Below are 17228 nucleotides of genomic sequence, written 5' to 3'. Positions count from 1 at the left end.
TCATTTTGGCTAGTTTTTTTCTCAAAATTTTGGCAAAAGTCTGAGAAAAATTGACAGGGGGTTTATTTTATGTAGGGGACAAAAATGGACTTTGGCGCTCAAAGGGTTAAGTCTGTAACACCTTGTTTTCAATATGGTGAGTGAATTTTCTGCATCCCTTATTAATATCAAAATAAAAAAGGAGGAGCAGCTGTAATAAGTTATTTTCAAATATTGTACAGAAAATCTACTGATAAAGCAATACAAAATTTATGAATAGCAAGTGTGTATTCTCATTCATATAGTTGTCATGGATCAGGAAAAGACAAACACACAGACGTTTGCTCTACTCCCACTGTACCAGACATAATGTACACGTGGCATGATCCATGGCCTCAGAATACATGCCACATGGTAATTCACTTATAGCTAATCTTGAGTCTTAAATGACTCACAGATGTGTGTACTTTACACACGCATACACAAACACATAGAAACATTTAACTATTCTATGCATGTATTTATACCCACAAGCAAATTATGATAAATGAATCCTCCATTTACAAATTTATTTTTAACCTGTTCACCCTATTCCCTGTGAAAAGGTCCAAAATCATCATTGATAACAATAGGTTTGAACCAAACCATTGTGACAAAAGGTTTCAAACAACTTTTTTATGCTCATCATATCTCCAACAATATATCAATTCAACTTCAAAACAACATGCCCCTTCTTTCATTTTGTTGATTTCTGCAGCTTTAGCATCGAGATGTTTACAACTAGTAGCTTATTACATTCCTTTGGTCAAAACACACTTTGAGTCAAGATTACAACCTAAGCAGCATGTCATGTTGAAACAGTTTGAAAAAATTTCAAAGGTAAGGACTGAAAATTATGATAGTCATAGCAGGATATGATTACAAGAAGGGATTTGGGTATTGTATACGTGAGACTTGCTACACTGACAAAAATTTGGCCAAATGTATTGTTTTTCAGTCGTGATCAGTGCTGTAGCATGTTGTAGGAATGTATAGTGTGTATATTTTACTGTGTAAATTGTGTAATCATAACATTTCTAGCCACAAAGTATCAGTTCCCTCATTCTGCGATACCTTATTTTGGAAAGTCTGGTAAAAAATTTCAGATAAATATTCATTTTTGCACATACAAGTGAAGTATACATGAAAGGTCATTCAGAATCTACTTTGATGTATTTCCATCTGACTGTCTTAATTTTGCTGTCTTTTGTATCACAGGATTACAATGATCATGTGCAAGAAATATCCAGTAAACTTGTTGCAATTATGGACAGTGCTTTTGAGAAACAATTGTCTAAGGTATGTCTCTTCCTGTATAAAAGAAGCATAAGATATCCACAATTTTGAATGTGTTCAAAAATTACATTACTAGGTGTGGTTTTATAACAGGAACATTAAAAGCCAGCTACTTTTATCACAGAATATTTTGCGCTATGTGTTGTTTCTTGTCATTCTTTACAGTTTAAACACATGAAACCTGCGACATCAACCAAGCTGAGTCTTCTTTTTAACGATTTTCCTGCCAAGTCCATATTTCACCATCAGGTCAAGATGGTTAAAATTAATGAAACACAACATATTCCATATGGTGTATTTTAACATAATACTGTACATTTGAAGGCTGTTGAAAACATAAATACTGTAAACTTGATTTTTTTGGACTAAAGATGCTATAACATACCAAGCCAAGCGGGTGAAAATACGTCATGTTTGGGCTCAATACCACTTTTTACTGACTTGGCTGATGGGGAAGTAATAGTCTTAATACTGTCTGGCAGGAAAAGGTCAACGATACAATGGTTTTGTGGGACTGTGATTCAGTCACAGCCCCTGACAAGATATGCGCCCTCTATAGTTGAATCTGTCACCTCAACTGACGTTGAAATATACATCATCCTAGCCTAAATTAAAGTGAACATTGTCTTCATTTGTTTTACTCAAGTTGTTTGATTTCTTCCAGTGGGAAGTTAAGGCTCCGGTACCTTCTGCTTCATTCCGTGCAATCTGTAAACAAATCAACAAACTTCATGAAGCCATTATAGATTTATTACCACCTGAACAAATTAAAGTGAGTGAAACCTGTATTCATTTCTTATCATCGTTTCTAATCGTTTTTATTGTGTGACATAAAAGGGCCTGTAGCTGTAACTTTTGATGTTTTGTTTTCATTACTTTTGTTTTAATTTCAACTGCAGTATCTTGTTCTACTCCCAGAGAATTTGAGATGCACATTATCCAGCTTGTCAACTCAACCTGTATATGAGTAGACTGCATTGTTATTGTTGATAAGGGAATTCAGATCCGGACTAGAATTCAAATGTAAACAATAGCTGTGCATTTTAAACATATAGACACTGTGTTGACAAGCTAAATAGTAGGTGTTGAACTTTCAACTTGCTTTGGCTTGTAAAACAAATATTTGTAATTGATGTATGACTATTATTGCTACTAAGGCAATCCTTCAGAAAATGGTTAATTTGTGATATTTAGTTTCATCTGTACCCCTTCCATTTCAAAATTGACCAATCAGGAGATGAGAAATTGATTAGGATATTCTCCTCTGTTGCTATGCCACAGGTCAAGAAAGCCTCATAGTTGTTCAATAAGACACTTCAATTTCACTTTGCATAAAAAACCTCATTCTCTATGTAGTTGCATCACAAGTTTTTCCCATTTTGTCTTGTTTTATTGTAGGTATTATTTATGAGAATTAACGTATCTTTCAAAGAGCATTTACGTCAACAGTTGATTAAACTGAATGTTTCTAATGATGGGGGACCTCAACACGGGTAAGTAATTTCTTGGTGCAACATTTGTCTGTAATTCAATATTGTCCTAAGCACATTTTTTTATGCTGTGCGATTTTCAACAAATGAAAATAAATAATTAATCTCTTTTCTGATCACATTTTGCTATTAACCGTATCTTATGATATGTCAGCCAACAGAGAAGTAATCATAGAATTATTATATATAATCCCATGGTATTTTTCTCTGTTTGACGTCATCGTATACGAGTGTTTTTCGCGGAGCCGTACAACTTCGAGCCGAAGGCGAGAAGTTGTGCGGTTCCGCGAAAAACACGAGTATACGATGACGTCAAACAGAGAAAAATACCATGGGATTATATATTTATCACATGAACAGTCTTCTTATTTTTCTTTTGACGTAGATGGATCAAAATTATCGTAACAAATTGCATTAATTTCGTCGCGATTTGTGTTTTACTTACGCGGATTACTTTCATTTAAAGAGTAAAGCGGCCCGTCACCCAGGAGATACTTTCATTCATAAATCCATTAAGCTGAAATTTGCTACATGAAATAGTATCTCCACCAACAAGACATACGGATTCGGTCACGTGAACCTGTCAATCATTGTCTCGCGCTGTACCGATGCCAAGGCAAGTCGGCCATCGGTACGGTCGACATAACTTTCATCGTGCTAGCGACGGATAGCCACAGTATTCAGAGTTATTCAGAATATTTACAAATAGATTTATGAAGTAAATGCAACGACCGAAACAGTAATTCTCATTCTCAGAGATTCCGTGGCTTTTCAAAATATCACACAAGTTTACGACCGTGGCGAGCGCGAAAGATTCCGTTCGATGACACACAGAGTGTACCTCATTGCATGTTTATGCCCACAACGCTGCCGTCACCGGTCTCTGCCATGCCGGTGTCAACTCGTTAATCCCGATCTCGGTCGTCAATGTTTTCGTCTTAAGGATTTTGATGTTTGCAGTGACATATATCTCACCCGTAGATACATCCTAATTTTACTTGACGGAAACTCTGTTTTGAGTGTTGTCTGAGTCAACTTTCGAAGTACATCGGATTCCACAGCGCTGCAATGCATAAGCTTATAGCCTACAGCTCAACAGTTGATGTCTTCGCTAGCGCTACAACCTTACGCCGCTACAGGTTTGATTCCGAGCAAGAATTTACGGAATTTTTTGTATGATGAAGGAAATTTATCGTTGTTAGTCGAATGACTTTATGCTTTTGCCTGTATGTCGCTTTCCCGAAGATTATACTGTACTCCTTTATTCAGTTGAACTTCCGTTGAGGTGAAGATTTTAGGTTTATCGCCAACCGGGATCGCCAGGTACGACGTCCACATTGAGCCTTACGAGGCGACTCGACTGGATCGGCGGTATCCCCATTCGATTCTCGGGAACAGCTATAGTTTTAGCGACTCGAAATTTCGCTGGACATGCCTTCTATGTTTCCATGTGTGAATTTATCGCGTCACCTTTTTTGAAAAAGTGTCTTGAGAGCATGGCACATGGCATCGATCACGACAATTGCAAGTCAGTCTATGTTCACGTCGCGACCCGCATGAAGGGTACCATGCAAGAAAAAAGTTCCGGTTGATGACGTACAACAGGGGTAATTCGGATTTCTTATCCGTCCTGTTCTACGTCACACAGGTGGGAATTCGGGCCAGTTCATGTGATAATGTCTGTTACTTTTACAAAATTCCTGTAGATTTATTGTCTTCTTGTACTTTAGTTTGGTGATTTTAGGCTTAATTTATTACTCTGAAAACTTTGAAAATTTTTACTCAATTTCTTTCATTCAAAGACTTCTAATCCATTTTATTCTGTAGTTTGGTTACATCAGACTTGGTTTTTTACACTGAAAACTTAAAGACACTGAGTTGCCTAGAAGATTTAATAGACAACATGGATGACATCTGGGAGAACAGGTAGCATGCTGGGATACCTCCACAGGCATTCTGGGAGAAGAGACAGGAGCATCATGGGAAAGCTGCACATTGCATTATGGGATTGCAAGAGATTTCAACAGTTGTTGCATTTAAGTTCAAAAGAAAACACAAACGATGGATCAGAGGTATCTTGTATGTTGTCTTCAAAGACAATGCTTCCTCTAAGAGGATTGTAAACTGATGTACTCTTTACAATGTGAAAATTCTTCACAATGCTGAACATTAGCAGGAATACAAAACAATAAACTTTCAGACTTCATTCACTGTTTGCAACCTCAACTACCCAACTCTTATCACTGCACATCATGTACACTTTGTCAACTACTTACATGTCGTTTCTGCCTTGCACTTACTACCTTACTAATGTCATCATTGTATCAGATGCTTTCTCAAATTTTACTGAAAAATCTAGCAACATATATCAGTGTAAATTCCAAAAGTAACCATTTTGTTCAGAAATATTTTATGAAATATTTTATGAAAACTGTGTGAAAAGTAATTATGCATGACAACACATGTTGTATCACCTTAAAGTATTTGTTCACCTGTACTTGTGTATTTTCTTTCAAATTCTTTAAGCCAGGCATAAATGATGCAACATTTTTACTGACTGCTGTGTGCTGTTAGCATTACATTTATTTATATTTGCAATTGCAATGATGATGGATAAACAACACTGAAAGGTCAAGTAGCTGTAACTTTGGGTGATATTTCACCATTTTGGTTTTCAATGTCAGTTGCAAGTTCTTGTTCTACTCCCCAAAGCATGTTGAGATACACAGTATTCAGCTTGTCAACTCAGCCTGTATATGTGTAAACTGCATTGTTATTGTTGACAAGTGAATTCTGGTCTGGACTAGAATTCATACGGAAACAATAGCTGTGCATTTTACATGTATAGACACTATCTTAACAAGCTAGATAATTGGTTTTTAGACATGCTTGGGAGTAGAACTGGAATTTGCAATTTAAATACAAACAAAATTTGTGAAAAATCATCAAACGTTATAGTATCTGGCCATTTAATGGTGTGCTGACATAAACCAAAGGATTTGCCTGGAAAGTCTGCAGAGCATTTATCATGAATTATATATACAAATAAGAAAACAGCAGTGCTTGGTAGCTGGATCTCCATCAATCTACATATTAGAGTTCCACTGACATATGATAGAAGCGTCCAGTGTTCATAATACCCTACTTAATTCATTTCATATAAAATGTATTGATTTGCAATTTATAAACTTCAGTCAAGCAACTAACTTGTAAATGCCATACATTGCAGCTTTTCCAATTGTAACAGGAAGTGTAAGCACTGTGCTGTATCAAATATAAGCAGTGTGGAATGAATAGCACTCTTGTGGCATTGACATTTTTATTGCCCTCAATAAACATTGAATAACAAGACTTGTAACAAATACTGGCTTTGTTGTCCAGCAGTATGATCGATATCTCAATATGTAGATGGGAGTACAGCAAAACTAGTAACATGTATCACACACAACAAGAACTGCTGATGGATCAAAGATAATATGCGTCTAAAAATCGACATACTTAAACTGCTGCTCAAAGTTTCTTAAAGGAAACTTCAGCCATTTTATTACCAAATCAACAAGGAAAACAAATTATGTAACATTTAAGATTCAAAATGGCTGCCATGCCTGTGTTGACTCTAGTGTGACAATTAAATTTTTAATTTTCTCAAAACTAGGACATTTAAAACATGTATTCACTCCATGATCTTCAAAATGAGCCCTCAACAAACAGTAAAACAGAAAAGTATTGGAACAATTCAAGTCCAAATGTCTGTCCCCAGGGCACATTCTTCCTTAATCAAAGGTTCATGTTGCAACATATTGCTAATGCTGTAGAAAATACCTGGTAAAGTTAACCCAGCATAGGTGAAGACATTCTAATCAGCATAAAAATCAAGATACCCATAAGATGGCGAAGGCACACACCGTCATTATCGGGTCAAGTCAGTGTATCACCACCTAAGCAAGACTTGTGACAGAAAATCCTGTTTCTATGTATGTTTAATGTCTCCAAATTGTTACTCCTGAGTCCATTAGAGCACAATGCATATGACATATTTTGCTACAAAGTTTCAACCATGTTGTAAACCTCACAGGAAGAGGCTTGGATAGATGACAAAATCAATGTTGGCTGCTACGCCCAATGGTTTTGTTGGTATAGCATTCATTCTATGCATCAAGTCCTCTTGTAATTCTACTCAACTTACAAATTTCTTTTAGATCAAAACTTGAATGATAGAAATACAGGTGACGTCAATGTATGTGATAATTCATTGAAGACAGCAATGATGCACCTTGTACTGGACATGAGTATCAAAATATTCCACATTATAAAGATAACAATCTTTATTTTCATGTTATTTTTCACAATGATTTCTCATATGTATTTGACATGCAAGAAAATAGCAATGCATGATGGGAGTTTTGATAATAGAACTGCCAAAACATAAACACTGACGTCCTTGTCATATCATCTGTTACTGTGCCACTTAATGTTTTAGGAACTTGTGAAACTATGTTAGGCATGAGTCTACATTTGAAAGAGTACAAAACAATAAAAACATTTGATAAATAGCTATCGGGTAAAGAGTAAATAAAGGCAGTATTTTGTAGAAATCAGTCTGATGTAGCCACTATCAACTTACAACAATCCATGACAAAAATTTCTGTCTGTAGTTGTCAATTCCAGTGTAACATCTACCACTTCTTCATTGTTTTGACTCGTGACTTGAATTCAAAGTTGATGGCAGAATACCATAATTATAATTCAACCTAATCACCTTTCTTAAGCCTTTGTGTTCTATCCAAAGTTTATGCAAGAGGGAGGGCATCAACACAAACTTCATTTCTTTCAAAAAAAAATGTCATTTGCTGAGAATGTCACACTTCCCATAAATAGTGATTTCTTTTTACCTTTGTAGTTCTTGGAATATGTAAATAATATGAAAAGCTAGTCAGTAAGTGGTTTTATAATCAAAATGTAGATCCTCAAGGTTTGCCTTGAAGGTATGTCAGTATCAAACTTCTTCATCATATTTATTGTCTTTATAACTCCATTTTATCAGAAATCCATCTGCACAGTTGAATTTTGGAACTCTGTGTGTGTGCCCATGCCTTGTATTTTAGTCCTGCTGTCATACATATCTCAGCTGGACCAAACCATTTTTGGCAGAAGGGCGTTGATGCTGGAAAATATTTACACTCTCTTTGTACAACTCGGTTTTGTTTGATAGACATTCTGTAGAGTTATGGAGTTTATGGATCAGAGTCTTTGCTGATGTATCTTTGTACTGACACGTAAACAAATTATTCTATACAGTCTATCTTTGTGCACACAATGGTGTGCCATTATTTTACCAGTGTTTCTTGTGCTGTAGATTTTGTGTGTGTCTTAGTATCAAAATTATTGTGATTCCAATCAGTACAGGGTCAGGGTGAACTTACAAAGCTATTTCTCTTACAGTGATAATAAACCTACAGTTACAGTTTTGGATTATATTCACTAAAGGCAACCTGGGTATTATCAAAGGGAATGTTCCAGAATTCATGAATGCTGCAATCTTTCACGTGATCTGTCAAAAAATTACACAAATGTACCATTTGTCATTTATTCTTTCAGACTTATTCCACTGTAGTAACTTTTTCCCAATAAGCGATATCACCAATCTTTTTTATCCAAGTCAGTAAAGCTGTTACCCCATTCATAACTTTTTAACTGTCCTGCCTGCCCAAAGTATTGAAATCAGCCAAAGCTTTATTTGAGCAAAAATTGAGATTTTTCTTACACTAGAAGACATCAGTTGAGTTATTGTTCACTTATTATTTCATCAGAGCATGTCGTTGGATGGTTTCTTGGCAACAAATAAACAATGCAAAGTTTTGTCATAATTTATGATGATTTACCAACTGTAAATGAATCAAAAGTTAAATCTGTTTGTGAGACATTCTCATTTTTGTGGACAGCTACCATTACCAAATGTCATCATTAAGTGTGCTCAGTGTTTGATGAACTTGAAGATATTTCTTCCTTTTATGACTTTCATTCAGCTTGATGAGTCATCAAGTTCAATGGTCTCAATAATCGGAATTTGGTTATGTTTTTCAACTTGAAATCTGAAATTTTAAGCATGCAAAATTTAACTTCATTTAAATAGCATTGCAATACATGTATACATGTACACAGTGTTCTCCTTGGGTTTTCCTAAACCAAAGACTTGCCTTTATACCAGAGTGCTCTACGTGATTGTAACATCTGTACAAACCTCTATGCCATGACATAGAAAGTGTTGTATTTAATGTGTATGTCTCAAAGATGACCAATTTATTTAGCCATGTAAATGTGTAAATCAGAAACTATTGCACTGTATTTATGCCACTAGAGATTCTTCATTTTCACACTTGCAGGGTTTTAAAAAATAGTTTCTCCTTGTCTAACTCGGAACTATGTTATATTGTCTAGGAAATACATTCTTCATCTGTTGTCAAAATTACTTTACCTGTTTTATCAAAAGTTTTTTGCCTTCAAGCAAATATGGGTAACTACGGAGAGATGAGTAAGTTCAGTGATCAGTGTAGTATTCTTGTGGAGTGGTGTTTAAGAACTTGAAACAGGAAAGATTTTTGTGTTTTGTAGTCACCTTTTTCCGCCACATGTTCTGTGCTTTCTAGGTACTCATTGATTAATGCAAAATGCGGTCTACGTCCTCTAAACCATAAGTGTTGCCACCTACCCTCTAACACCAGTTTTATTATCACACCCTCACCATTTCAAACAGATTCAACATATTTACCGATACGTACACATCAATGTTGAAGAAGTAGCAAAGCATGTAAATATCATTTTCTTATAGGATAACTGAAATTTTAGGGGAAAATTCAACAAAATATTTTTTGGGATGTGTGATTTGAATTGGAAGATGAGTCTCAGAGATTCTGAACCAGCCTGCCAAATATTGGGTTTTAAGTTGTGAAGGTGTAATATCAAGAAAATTCACAACTTCATATCATTATTTCAATCTGGGTTTATTTGTGAATGATATTTGTCTTTTATACTTCAAGGTACTTGGTGCTTACTTCATGTAAATATACAAAGATGCTTTGGATATGCTGTTTTGATTGTATCTTTCCCTGTGCAATCAATGTCATTTTCAAGTGTAACAAGGAATAAAAGAATATAAATGAATATGCGTTTGTGTTTGTATTCTTTAAATGTGAACATTACCAGAGCTGTGTGCCCTTCAATTGTCAGAATTTCAGAAACCTTGGAACCATTCTACAAATTTTTAAAAATTTCACCAAGTCTTTATGTATCAAAGAGTTGAATCTGTGGCATCTCAAATTAGCTTTTCAAGGCATATTGGTCAGAGCTTACTGTTTTCAATTCCTTCACGGTCAGCCTCTGAATCTATTAACAGTGTGAAGGAGTTTAAGCAGCACATCAGAACCCTGGCTTCAACTTAATTCACACTGTGCTTACGACTCAGTGTGTTGGCAATTTGTGCCATGTTTCATTCAGCAAATACTGTGTCTATATGGAACAACAGTAAATTATGTGGTGATTTTAAAGATCCTTGCAATGTTGTTTTTGGGTTTGTTGGGGTTTTATTCATAATCATTAACCCTTTTCCTGCCAAGTTCATATTTCACCACCAGGTCAAGATGGTTAAAATTAATGAAACACAACGTATTCCATATGATGTAATAATGAAGGCTGTTGAAAATATAACACTCTAAAGTTGATTTTTATTGGACAAAAGATGCTATAACATACCAAGCCAAGTGGGTGAAAATACGTCATGTTTTGGCTCAATACCGCTTTTCACTGACTTGGCTGATGGGGAAGTGATACAGTTATTACTGTCTGGCAGGAAAAGGGTTAATTGTATCACTGGTTTTGAAAACTAACAGACAAACTGAACAGCGCCCTCTTTTGTAGCAAAAGTGGGTGCGTTTGTTTTTAGTTTGTTCTAAAATTGTTATTCAGAAGTCGATGATGATATTCATTGTACAGAAATAAAAAAGACACCAAGCCAATATATGTATGCAAAAGAACAGAAACATTACTTAATTTCGTGCAACTATGAACATCAACTTTCACAGAACTGTATACAGTTGAAATCTCTGTCATAATTTCATCTACAGTGTTTTCATTCTGTTTGTTACCTGTAAAATATGTATTCATCGACAAAAGTAAGTTATCCGGCATACGTTGCATCCATGTATTTCAAAAAAAAAAGACAACGTCAGCTTGTGGAGTGCGAACTTATAACATTCTCCTTCAAAACGGGGAGGGATCTCCCTACCGGTAAATATATTTATAAGTATTGAAAAAACTACGAAAGCCATTAATTCACGATGTTTCACTTTTAATGGCCATCATCAGTTTGTTTGCACGCCATCGACCCTTAATTTGTAAAACGACATGATCTGAGAAATTGATATGTGAGGTGGAGCGCAAACACAAGTTACCGATGCACTGTAGTGCATAATGCGCTTTATCAGAAGACGTTACCATTAAAAAGGTAGCATTATATCCCCAAATTTTGATTTTTTTTTCTTGAAATATAGTTTTACTACACTTTCAGTTTCTCTACATTGGTATGTCACAGTCCGAGTTATAATCCCAGTGGTGAGAATAGTTACCGCTGGTCACGATCACGTGACCATGGACAGATCCAAACATGCGAACGACTTTACTTTTTTATAAGATGTTATTTTTCACCGGACACCATGAACGATCTAATTCGTCGTTACGTCTGAATGCCCTTCTGAAATTATGAAATACTTGCTACTTAATGTCTCTTACTGCAAGATGCATGATGGGTTAATATTCATGTATGCAGATAACATTAAGGTAGAACGCGCGTCGGGGACAGATATTCAGACTCTCAACTTTTACAATTCTTTCCTGATGTACCACTTGTGGGGATTCATTTTAAAGCTCTTGGTGAAAAAAAATACCGGCTTAGTTTTTCGAAATTCGAAAATGTTATTTTTATCAATAGCGTTAACACAGGAATGGCGGCCATTTTGAATTTCAAATATCGGTAAATTTTGGGGTATTTGTTTCCCTAGTACCAAAATTTGCAAGGTGACCCCGATTTTCATTCATGATTTTGAAAGATTCCTTGGGGCAAGTTTGAGCAAAAAGTTTAAGTCTTTCACTTTCGAGACGTATACTACCTTAATTAGCACTGTTTTGGTATTGAAATTTTATCCTAATCATTATTTATTAAAAGTGGAATACTAGCATTTATGTACCTCGTAACCTGCATTGTAATTTACAGCAAAGACGCGTTCTAATAATATGGAGATTTATACGATGTTAGGCCAAAAAAAATTGTTTCTGGTCATCGCGCGCGTCATTTGCATTTCAGAACCTGCGCATCATGTCGTTTTTGGTTACATACTCATCAGTATAACTAACCTTGATATCCCTGTTTGCATGTCCAAAAATGCTAAAAAGAAAACGGAAATATAATGCAGCTAGTGACAAAAGACAATAACTGTTGTATCAATAATGCAGGCAAGTATTGTTAGGAATAAGATAAAGAAAGAAAGAAAAGAAAAAGAAAAACAATTGCATCGTCGCATCACTTTTGCTGAATGTCAAGGACCAGAAACATCCAGTTAGTATTTATTGAAAATCTTAAAAATTATTTTTATTCGGATTTATCAAAGATTGAACTGTAGGTCAGAGAAAGGTCAAGATAGTTTACTGAGTGAGTCACGTTTCTATGGAGACGTCATCAGCTGACGTATGTTGTGACCGAATACCTTCTCAAAGGATCAACTATATTTGAAACTTTGAAGATCAAACACGATGAGATCTTCGTTGTGGATACCTATCATATTCTGTTATTCATTAAACATTTTTATTTGCCTTTGTTGTGTACTTTACCGCTGTAGTCTGGTGATGTCAGAAGAGGCTCCAAGGGTCGTGCTTCGCAAACATACATACTTTTTATACATAGGCTGAACCAATATGGCATGCCGTTTATCAAGATTTAGATTAATAATAATTTCTGACAGATGTGTCAGGCGTCCTAGCAAAAATATTAACCTTTGCTAGGACGCCTGACACATCTGTCAAAAGACTTGTTGGTCTGGATGAAATCACCGGAAAACAAACAAGACAAAATGAAACAAGCATATCATTTTCCCCTTTTTAAATCATATCACAGTCCCTCCATCGTTTCCATGTAGGGATCATGGTCCTATCTACTTATCAACTGCTCTATGATTATGAGTTACATTTTGTTGATATTATACCAGCTCGGTGCAAAATGCAGCCGTCTAGACTGATAGCATACATATTTCTGAATACAACATTTTACATAAACTCATTAACGCCTGAAAAAGTGAAAAAATCATTATCAGCTTGCGCACTCCATCGAATTGTGACAAAATCTAAACTTTCTCAAGAATTGACATTACTGGTTTCCGTAGCCGTCCAATTCATTCACCTTGTTAATTTTTATACATTCAAGATTATCGATAGATTTCTGTCACATAATTTGAGAAACGTATATAACATTCAAAATGACTAATAATGCTTGAAATGGCGACAAATTAGCAAATGACTTAAATACAACATGAAAATTATACTTTTCTTGACCGAAAAGTAAGGCTTAAGTACCAAAAACTCAATAGGGTCTTTTCCTTAACTCTTTTGAGAACAGACACATAACTGACTAAACAATCTTGACAGAAGATGGACAAATTCTCTTCAATCGTAAATCGGCGATGGAACACGAGATAGCTCAGAAGTGGTATGTGCCGTTCAGTAATAGATAAGAGTTCTTAAATAAAGACACGGAATATCTTCCAGTGTATCTTTGAACTATTGCTCGTTATATTCCTCAGAAATCTGCCACAGCATCGATTAAAAATTGCTAGTTTGAACTAACGTAAAATCTAAGACAATCCCGCAACACAAAATTTTGAGCTTAGTCGTCAGGAATTGATAACCCCTACTTTTATTCAAATGGTGAACACTGGTCTTGTACGCAGTGTATTCGTGGTGTATTGGTGAACATTTTCCGGTCCATACACCCAATGATATGGACGGAAGTCATGTGACCCAAGAAAGCCACGACCAAAAGCCCCAACTGACTTATGATGTGACGGTAAATCAAAGACACACAGCCTGTAACTACAGAGTTATAAACAGTCAGTGTAGTAGAGCGTTACGTACAAACGAAATATCGACCCTGTTCATCGGAAGCCATACATCGGAACACTGCGCTGAGAAGTGGACGTCAAGCTTGAAACCACCTGTTGATTGCAAGTACGTGTATTTTATATTTCAAGTATTTAGCAACGTTGAAATCAAACATGCATGACATAACGCACTACGTTTTAATCCAATGGTATTTACAAGTATTTTATGGAATGTGCGGATACCCAGTCTCTATTTTAAAGTGTCTTAGCTCATGATAATGGGTGATAACCAGTGATTCATTCATAGTTTTTGGTAATTTTAAGAATAGTTTCACACTAAATGCCTGGTGGTTAATGCTCGCTTTCCACACACCAAAACTCTTACTCTAGCAGTGGTATCAAATGATATCTAAAGAAATGAAAAAGAGGAACATAGGCGGCATACTTACTTACGCACCCTAGCAACGAACTGATAAACAGAAGTAAGGATCTGCACTGTAGGACCAAGGGTCCTTACCTGTATGGCCATAAAACTAGTCGTCATTACGAGTTGCCTCTGGACCGACACTATTGAAAATACAACAGTTACCAACAATCAACAAACAGGCAATAAATTTGAATTACAGATGTTACATACGTATGCCAATCACCGTTGGCAATAGCTTTATAAATTACGCGAACGTGAACATACATCACATCAGAAACCCACGAACGTCAGAACTCAAGGCTAAGAAAACAGTGCTGATGATTATTTCAGCGACTTCCTCGGCGCATCCGGGACTAGGCTGTCATCTGCATTTACTAAACACTCAAAGTTGTGACGTCTAAATTCTCTTACAGCTATATACAAGTTCTTCCCGTCTCTACTTCCCCGTTTTCTCAGCGTTGATCTCCACTCAGCATGACCGACAAGGCTGTATACCCAACCGCTGATGGACAACCCCCGCCGTACCCAAGCTATCCAACTCAACCCCAGCCTCAAATGGGCTACTCAACACAGCCACCAGCTCCTCCACCTCCTACAGGACCAACTGTGTATTCTGGTACACAACATACTGTGGCGTTTGTTTCGACACCAGGTAAATCATCTAGCTTTGTTCAGGTCAAATTATGAAATCGTTACGACAAACCAGGATATCTTTGAAAGCTACCCATGCATAGTGGCGCATATGCTTCACCAAGAGTTTTTAATGCTACGTTAAAAATATGAAATCTGATCAATTCAGGTTGCTTATCAGTTTTATTCGAGAGAACAATTTCATCGCAAAATACGTACATTTAAAAAAGGATAAAATTTTAATTTCTCAACTTGAAGTTTTGTCTTTTTTCAGCATATTCAGAAAGAGTAATTATCACTCATCGTAAGAGACACCGTATCCTAAACAAAACAATGTTATATATCTAACTTATATTTAATAATGTCCGTGAAATGTAAGTAAAAATTGCCGGATTTTTGGGGTTGACGAAGAAAAGTATTCTTAAATTTAATGATTTTGAATTTGGTTGTTACACGAGCTTCAATGCCTTGTTACATCAGCTGACCGTTTAGTTTGAATGAATTTTTGTCTAGCGGTCGCAATATTTTATTTTTTTCAATACATAATTTTGGCTGGAAAACATAGTCTGTCACTCACGTGATTTAGTCGAAATCTCAAGGTTTGCACAAATTTCACGTCCACATACAAAGGGATGTATTGTTGTCAACATTTATATCAGATCTTTCTAAATTGATTCGTATACCAAGCTACTCTGAAATGTTAAAAGTCTCAGATGGATGAGCATATGCGACGGCAGTTTTTTATTCTAACCACAGTGTCTCCGTGACTTGTAGGTGTCTCTCTGTCTGCCCCTTCTGTCTACATTTTCTCTTCATGTTTGTCTCCCTTCTTGTTACTTTCTTTTTAAATAAGGGTGTGGAAAGACACGTTCGGGTCATCTACATCTATGTGGAAGACGTTACAAACTTTGTAGAATTTATTATTGTTCGTGGTAAATGATGGCAATATGTGCGACCGGATTTGATAAGAATATGATTTATTCCAGCTCTAATCACGAGAAGTCTGTGTTGGTAGAAACCGAATTATGGACGTTTGACCTACTGGCCATCGCGTCATTCATTATTGAAGTGTGTGTACTTTTGGCGCAACAAACTAAAGATCAAAGTTCCAGTTCTCGATTGTTTTTCAAAAGTCAAACAAAATATTAGACACACCGAACGACATTAGCAAGGTTTACAAAGTGGGCTTTAGCAATATACTTTGAAAACATATAGATATATTACAACATACAAAACTCTTAACAGTTTCAAAGCAATCACCTGTCTACATAACAAATTCTGATTTTCATGGTGTATAAGCACTAAAATTTGCATAAATGCACGTCATTTTACATGTGTCCTTATACCTTGCACAGCAGTTTTGGTGGAAAAGAAATTAAATCATTATACAAAAATGATTACATTTTACGATACTCGCGAAATCTATTGGAAGTTTTTTCATAAGTAGAACACAGAAATGGCATTGTGAGCTTACTATCGTTGCTAGACTAGCCACTTGTCCCGTGGCATTTCTATATTTTGGCCTTCGTGAACTTTCATTTAGCTTCACTAGCCGTATGTGTCTTTTCGGGCAGGGAACCTCCTTGTTTGTTTGGAGAGACTACACCACTACAACGCAATTTTAAGCTAACCAAAATGGATCTTCTTGTCTAACCGGAATATTGGTTTCATTTTGTAATCAACGCGGCAGAGTTTCTTTCAATTTACTCGTTCAATTTACTCTGAACACGCTTGGAACTAATTTGGGATGATTGGATAGTGAAGTAATTAATCTGCAAATGTAACCTCATCTGCTTTTCTTTTTAAGTTATACACTTGTTTTTATAAGTAATTTGTAATATTGCAACATTCAGTTATAGGGCACCTAACACTTTTGAGAAATTTGAAAAAATAAAGATCCAATTATCCCAAATAGTTCCAAATCGCGTTTCTGTTAAGAGTGAGCTGCAGCATTTGATCATTGCCCAGTATTTTTGCTTTTAACGTTAACTCGTATTTCTTTTTGTACTCCCATAATCATGTTGAGATACAAACTATTCTGCTGGTCGACTCAGCCTAGCCTGCGCATGTACACACTGTTGGCAAATGGACAAGGAAGGCGCACTCTTAACGTACAGAAACTGAGTTGACAAGCTGAATAACCGTTCTTAGGGGTACAATAAGAACTTGCAGTTAACATAAAAACGAATTAGAGTGGAAAATAATCACCAAAATTTACAGCTCCTT

At 35.9% G+C, this 17228-nt stretch overlaps 1 protein-coding gene and 1 long non-coding RNA gene across 2 annotated transcripts in view; one reads left to right on the top strand and one right to left on the bottom strand.

Moving 5' to 3' along the window:
• LOC139143306 (vacuolar protein sorting-associated protein 54-like) overlaps positions 1–9965 on the top strand; it is a 35768-nt gene extending 25803 nt beyond the window's left edge. The window contains exons 22-26 of the mRNA XM_070713533.1: positions 737–858; positions 1237–1317; positions 1979–2086; positions 2713–2807; positions 4632–9965. Coding sequence (XP_070569634.1) covers positions 737–858; positions 1237–1317; positions 1979–2086; positions 2713–2807; positions 4632–4734 — 509 coding nt within the window. The 3' untranslated portion in view covers positions 4735–9965. The remainder of the gene's footprint in view (positions 1–736; positions 859–1236; positions 1318–1978; positions 2087–2712; positions 2808–4631) is intronic.
• LOC139143307 (uncharacterized) lies at positions 1806–12252 on the bottom strand. The gene is made up of 2 exons (XR_011554571.1): positions 12210–12252; positions 1806–2022 (listed from the first exon to the last, which is right to left on the bottom strand). It is a non-coding gene; the product is annotated as an uncharacterized lncRNA (long non-coding RNA).
• Positions 12253–17228: the final 4976 nt, after the last annotated feature.

This window comes from Ptychodera flava, chromosome 11 (assembly GCF_041260155.1).
Source record: "Ptychodera flava strain L36383 chromosome 11, AS_Pfla_20210202, whole genome shotgun sequence".
NCBI classification, from domain to species: Eukaryota; Metazoa; Hemichordata; class Enteropneusta; family Ptychoderidae; genus Ptychodera; species Ptychodera flava.
This window is presented reverse-complemented; position numbering and strand designations above follow the sequence as displayed.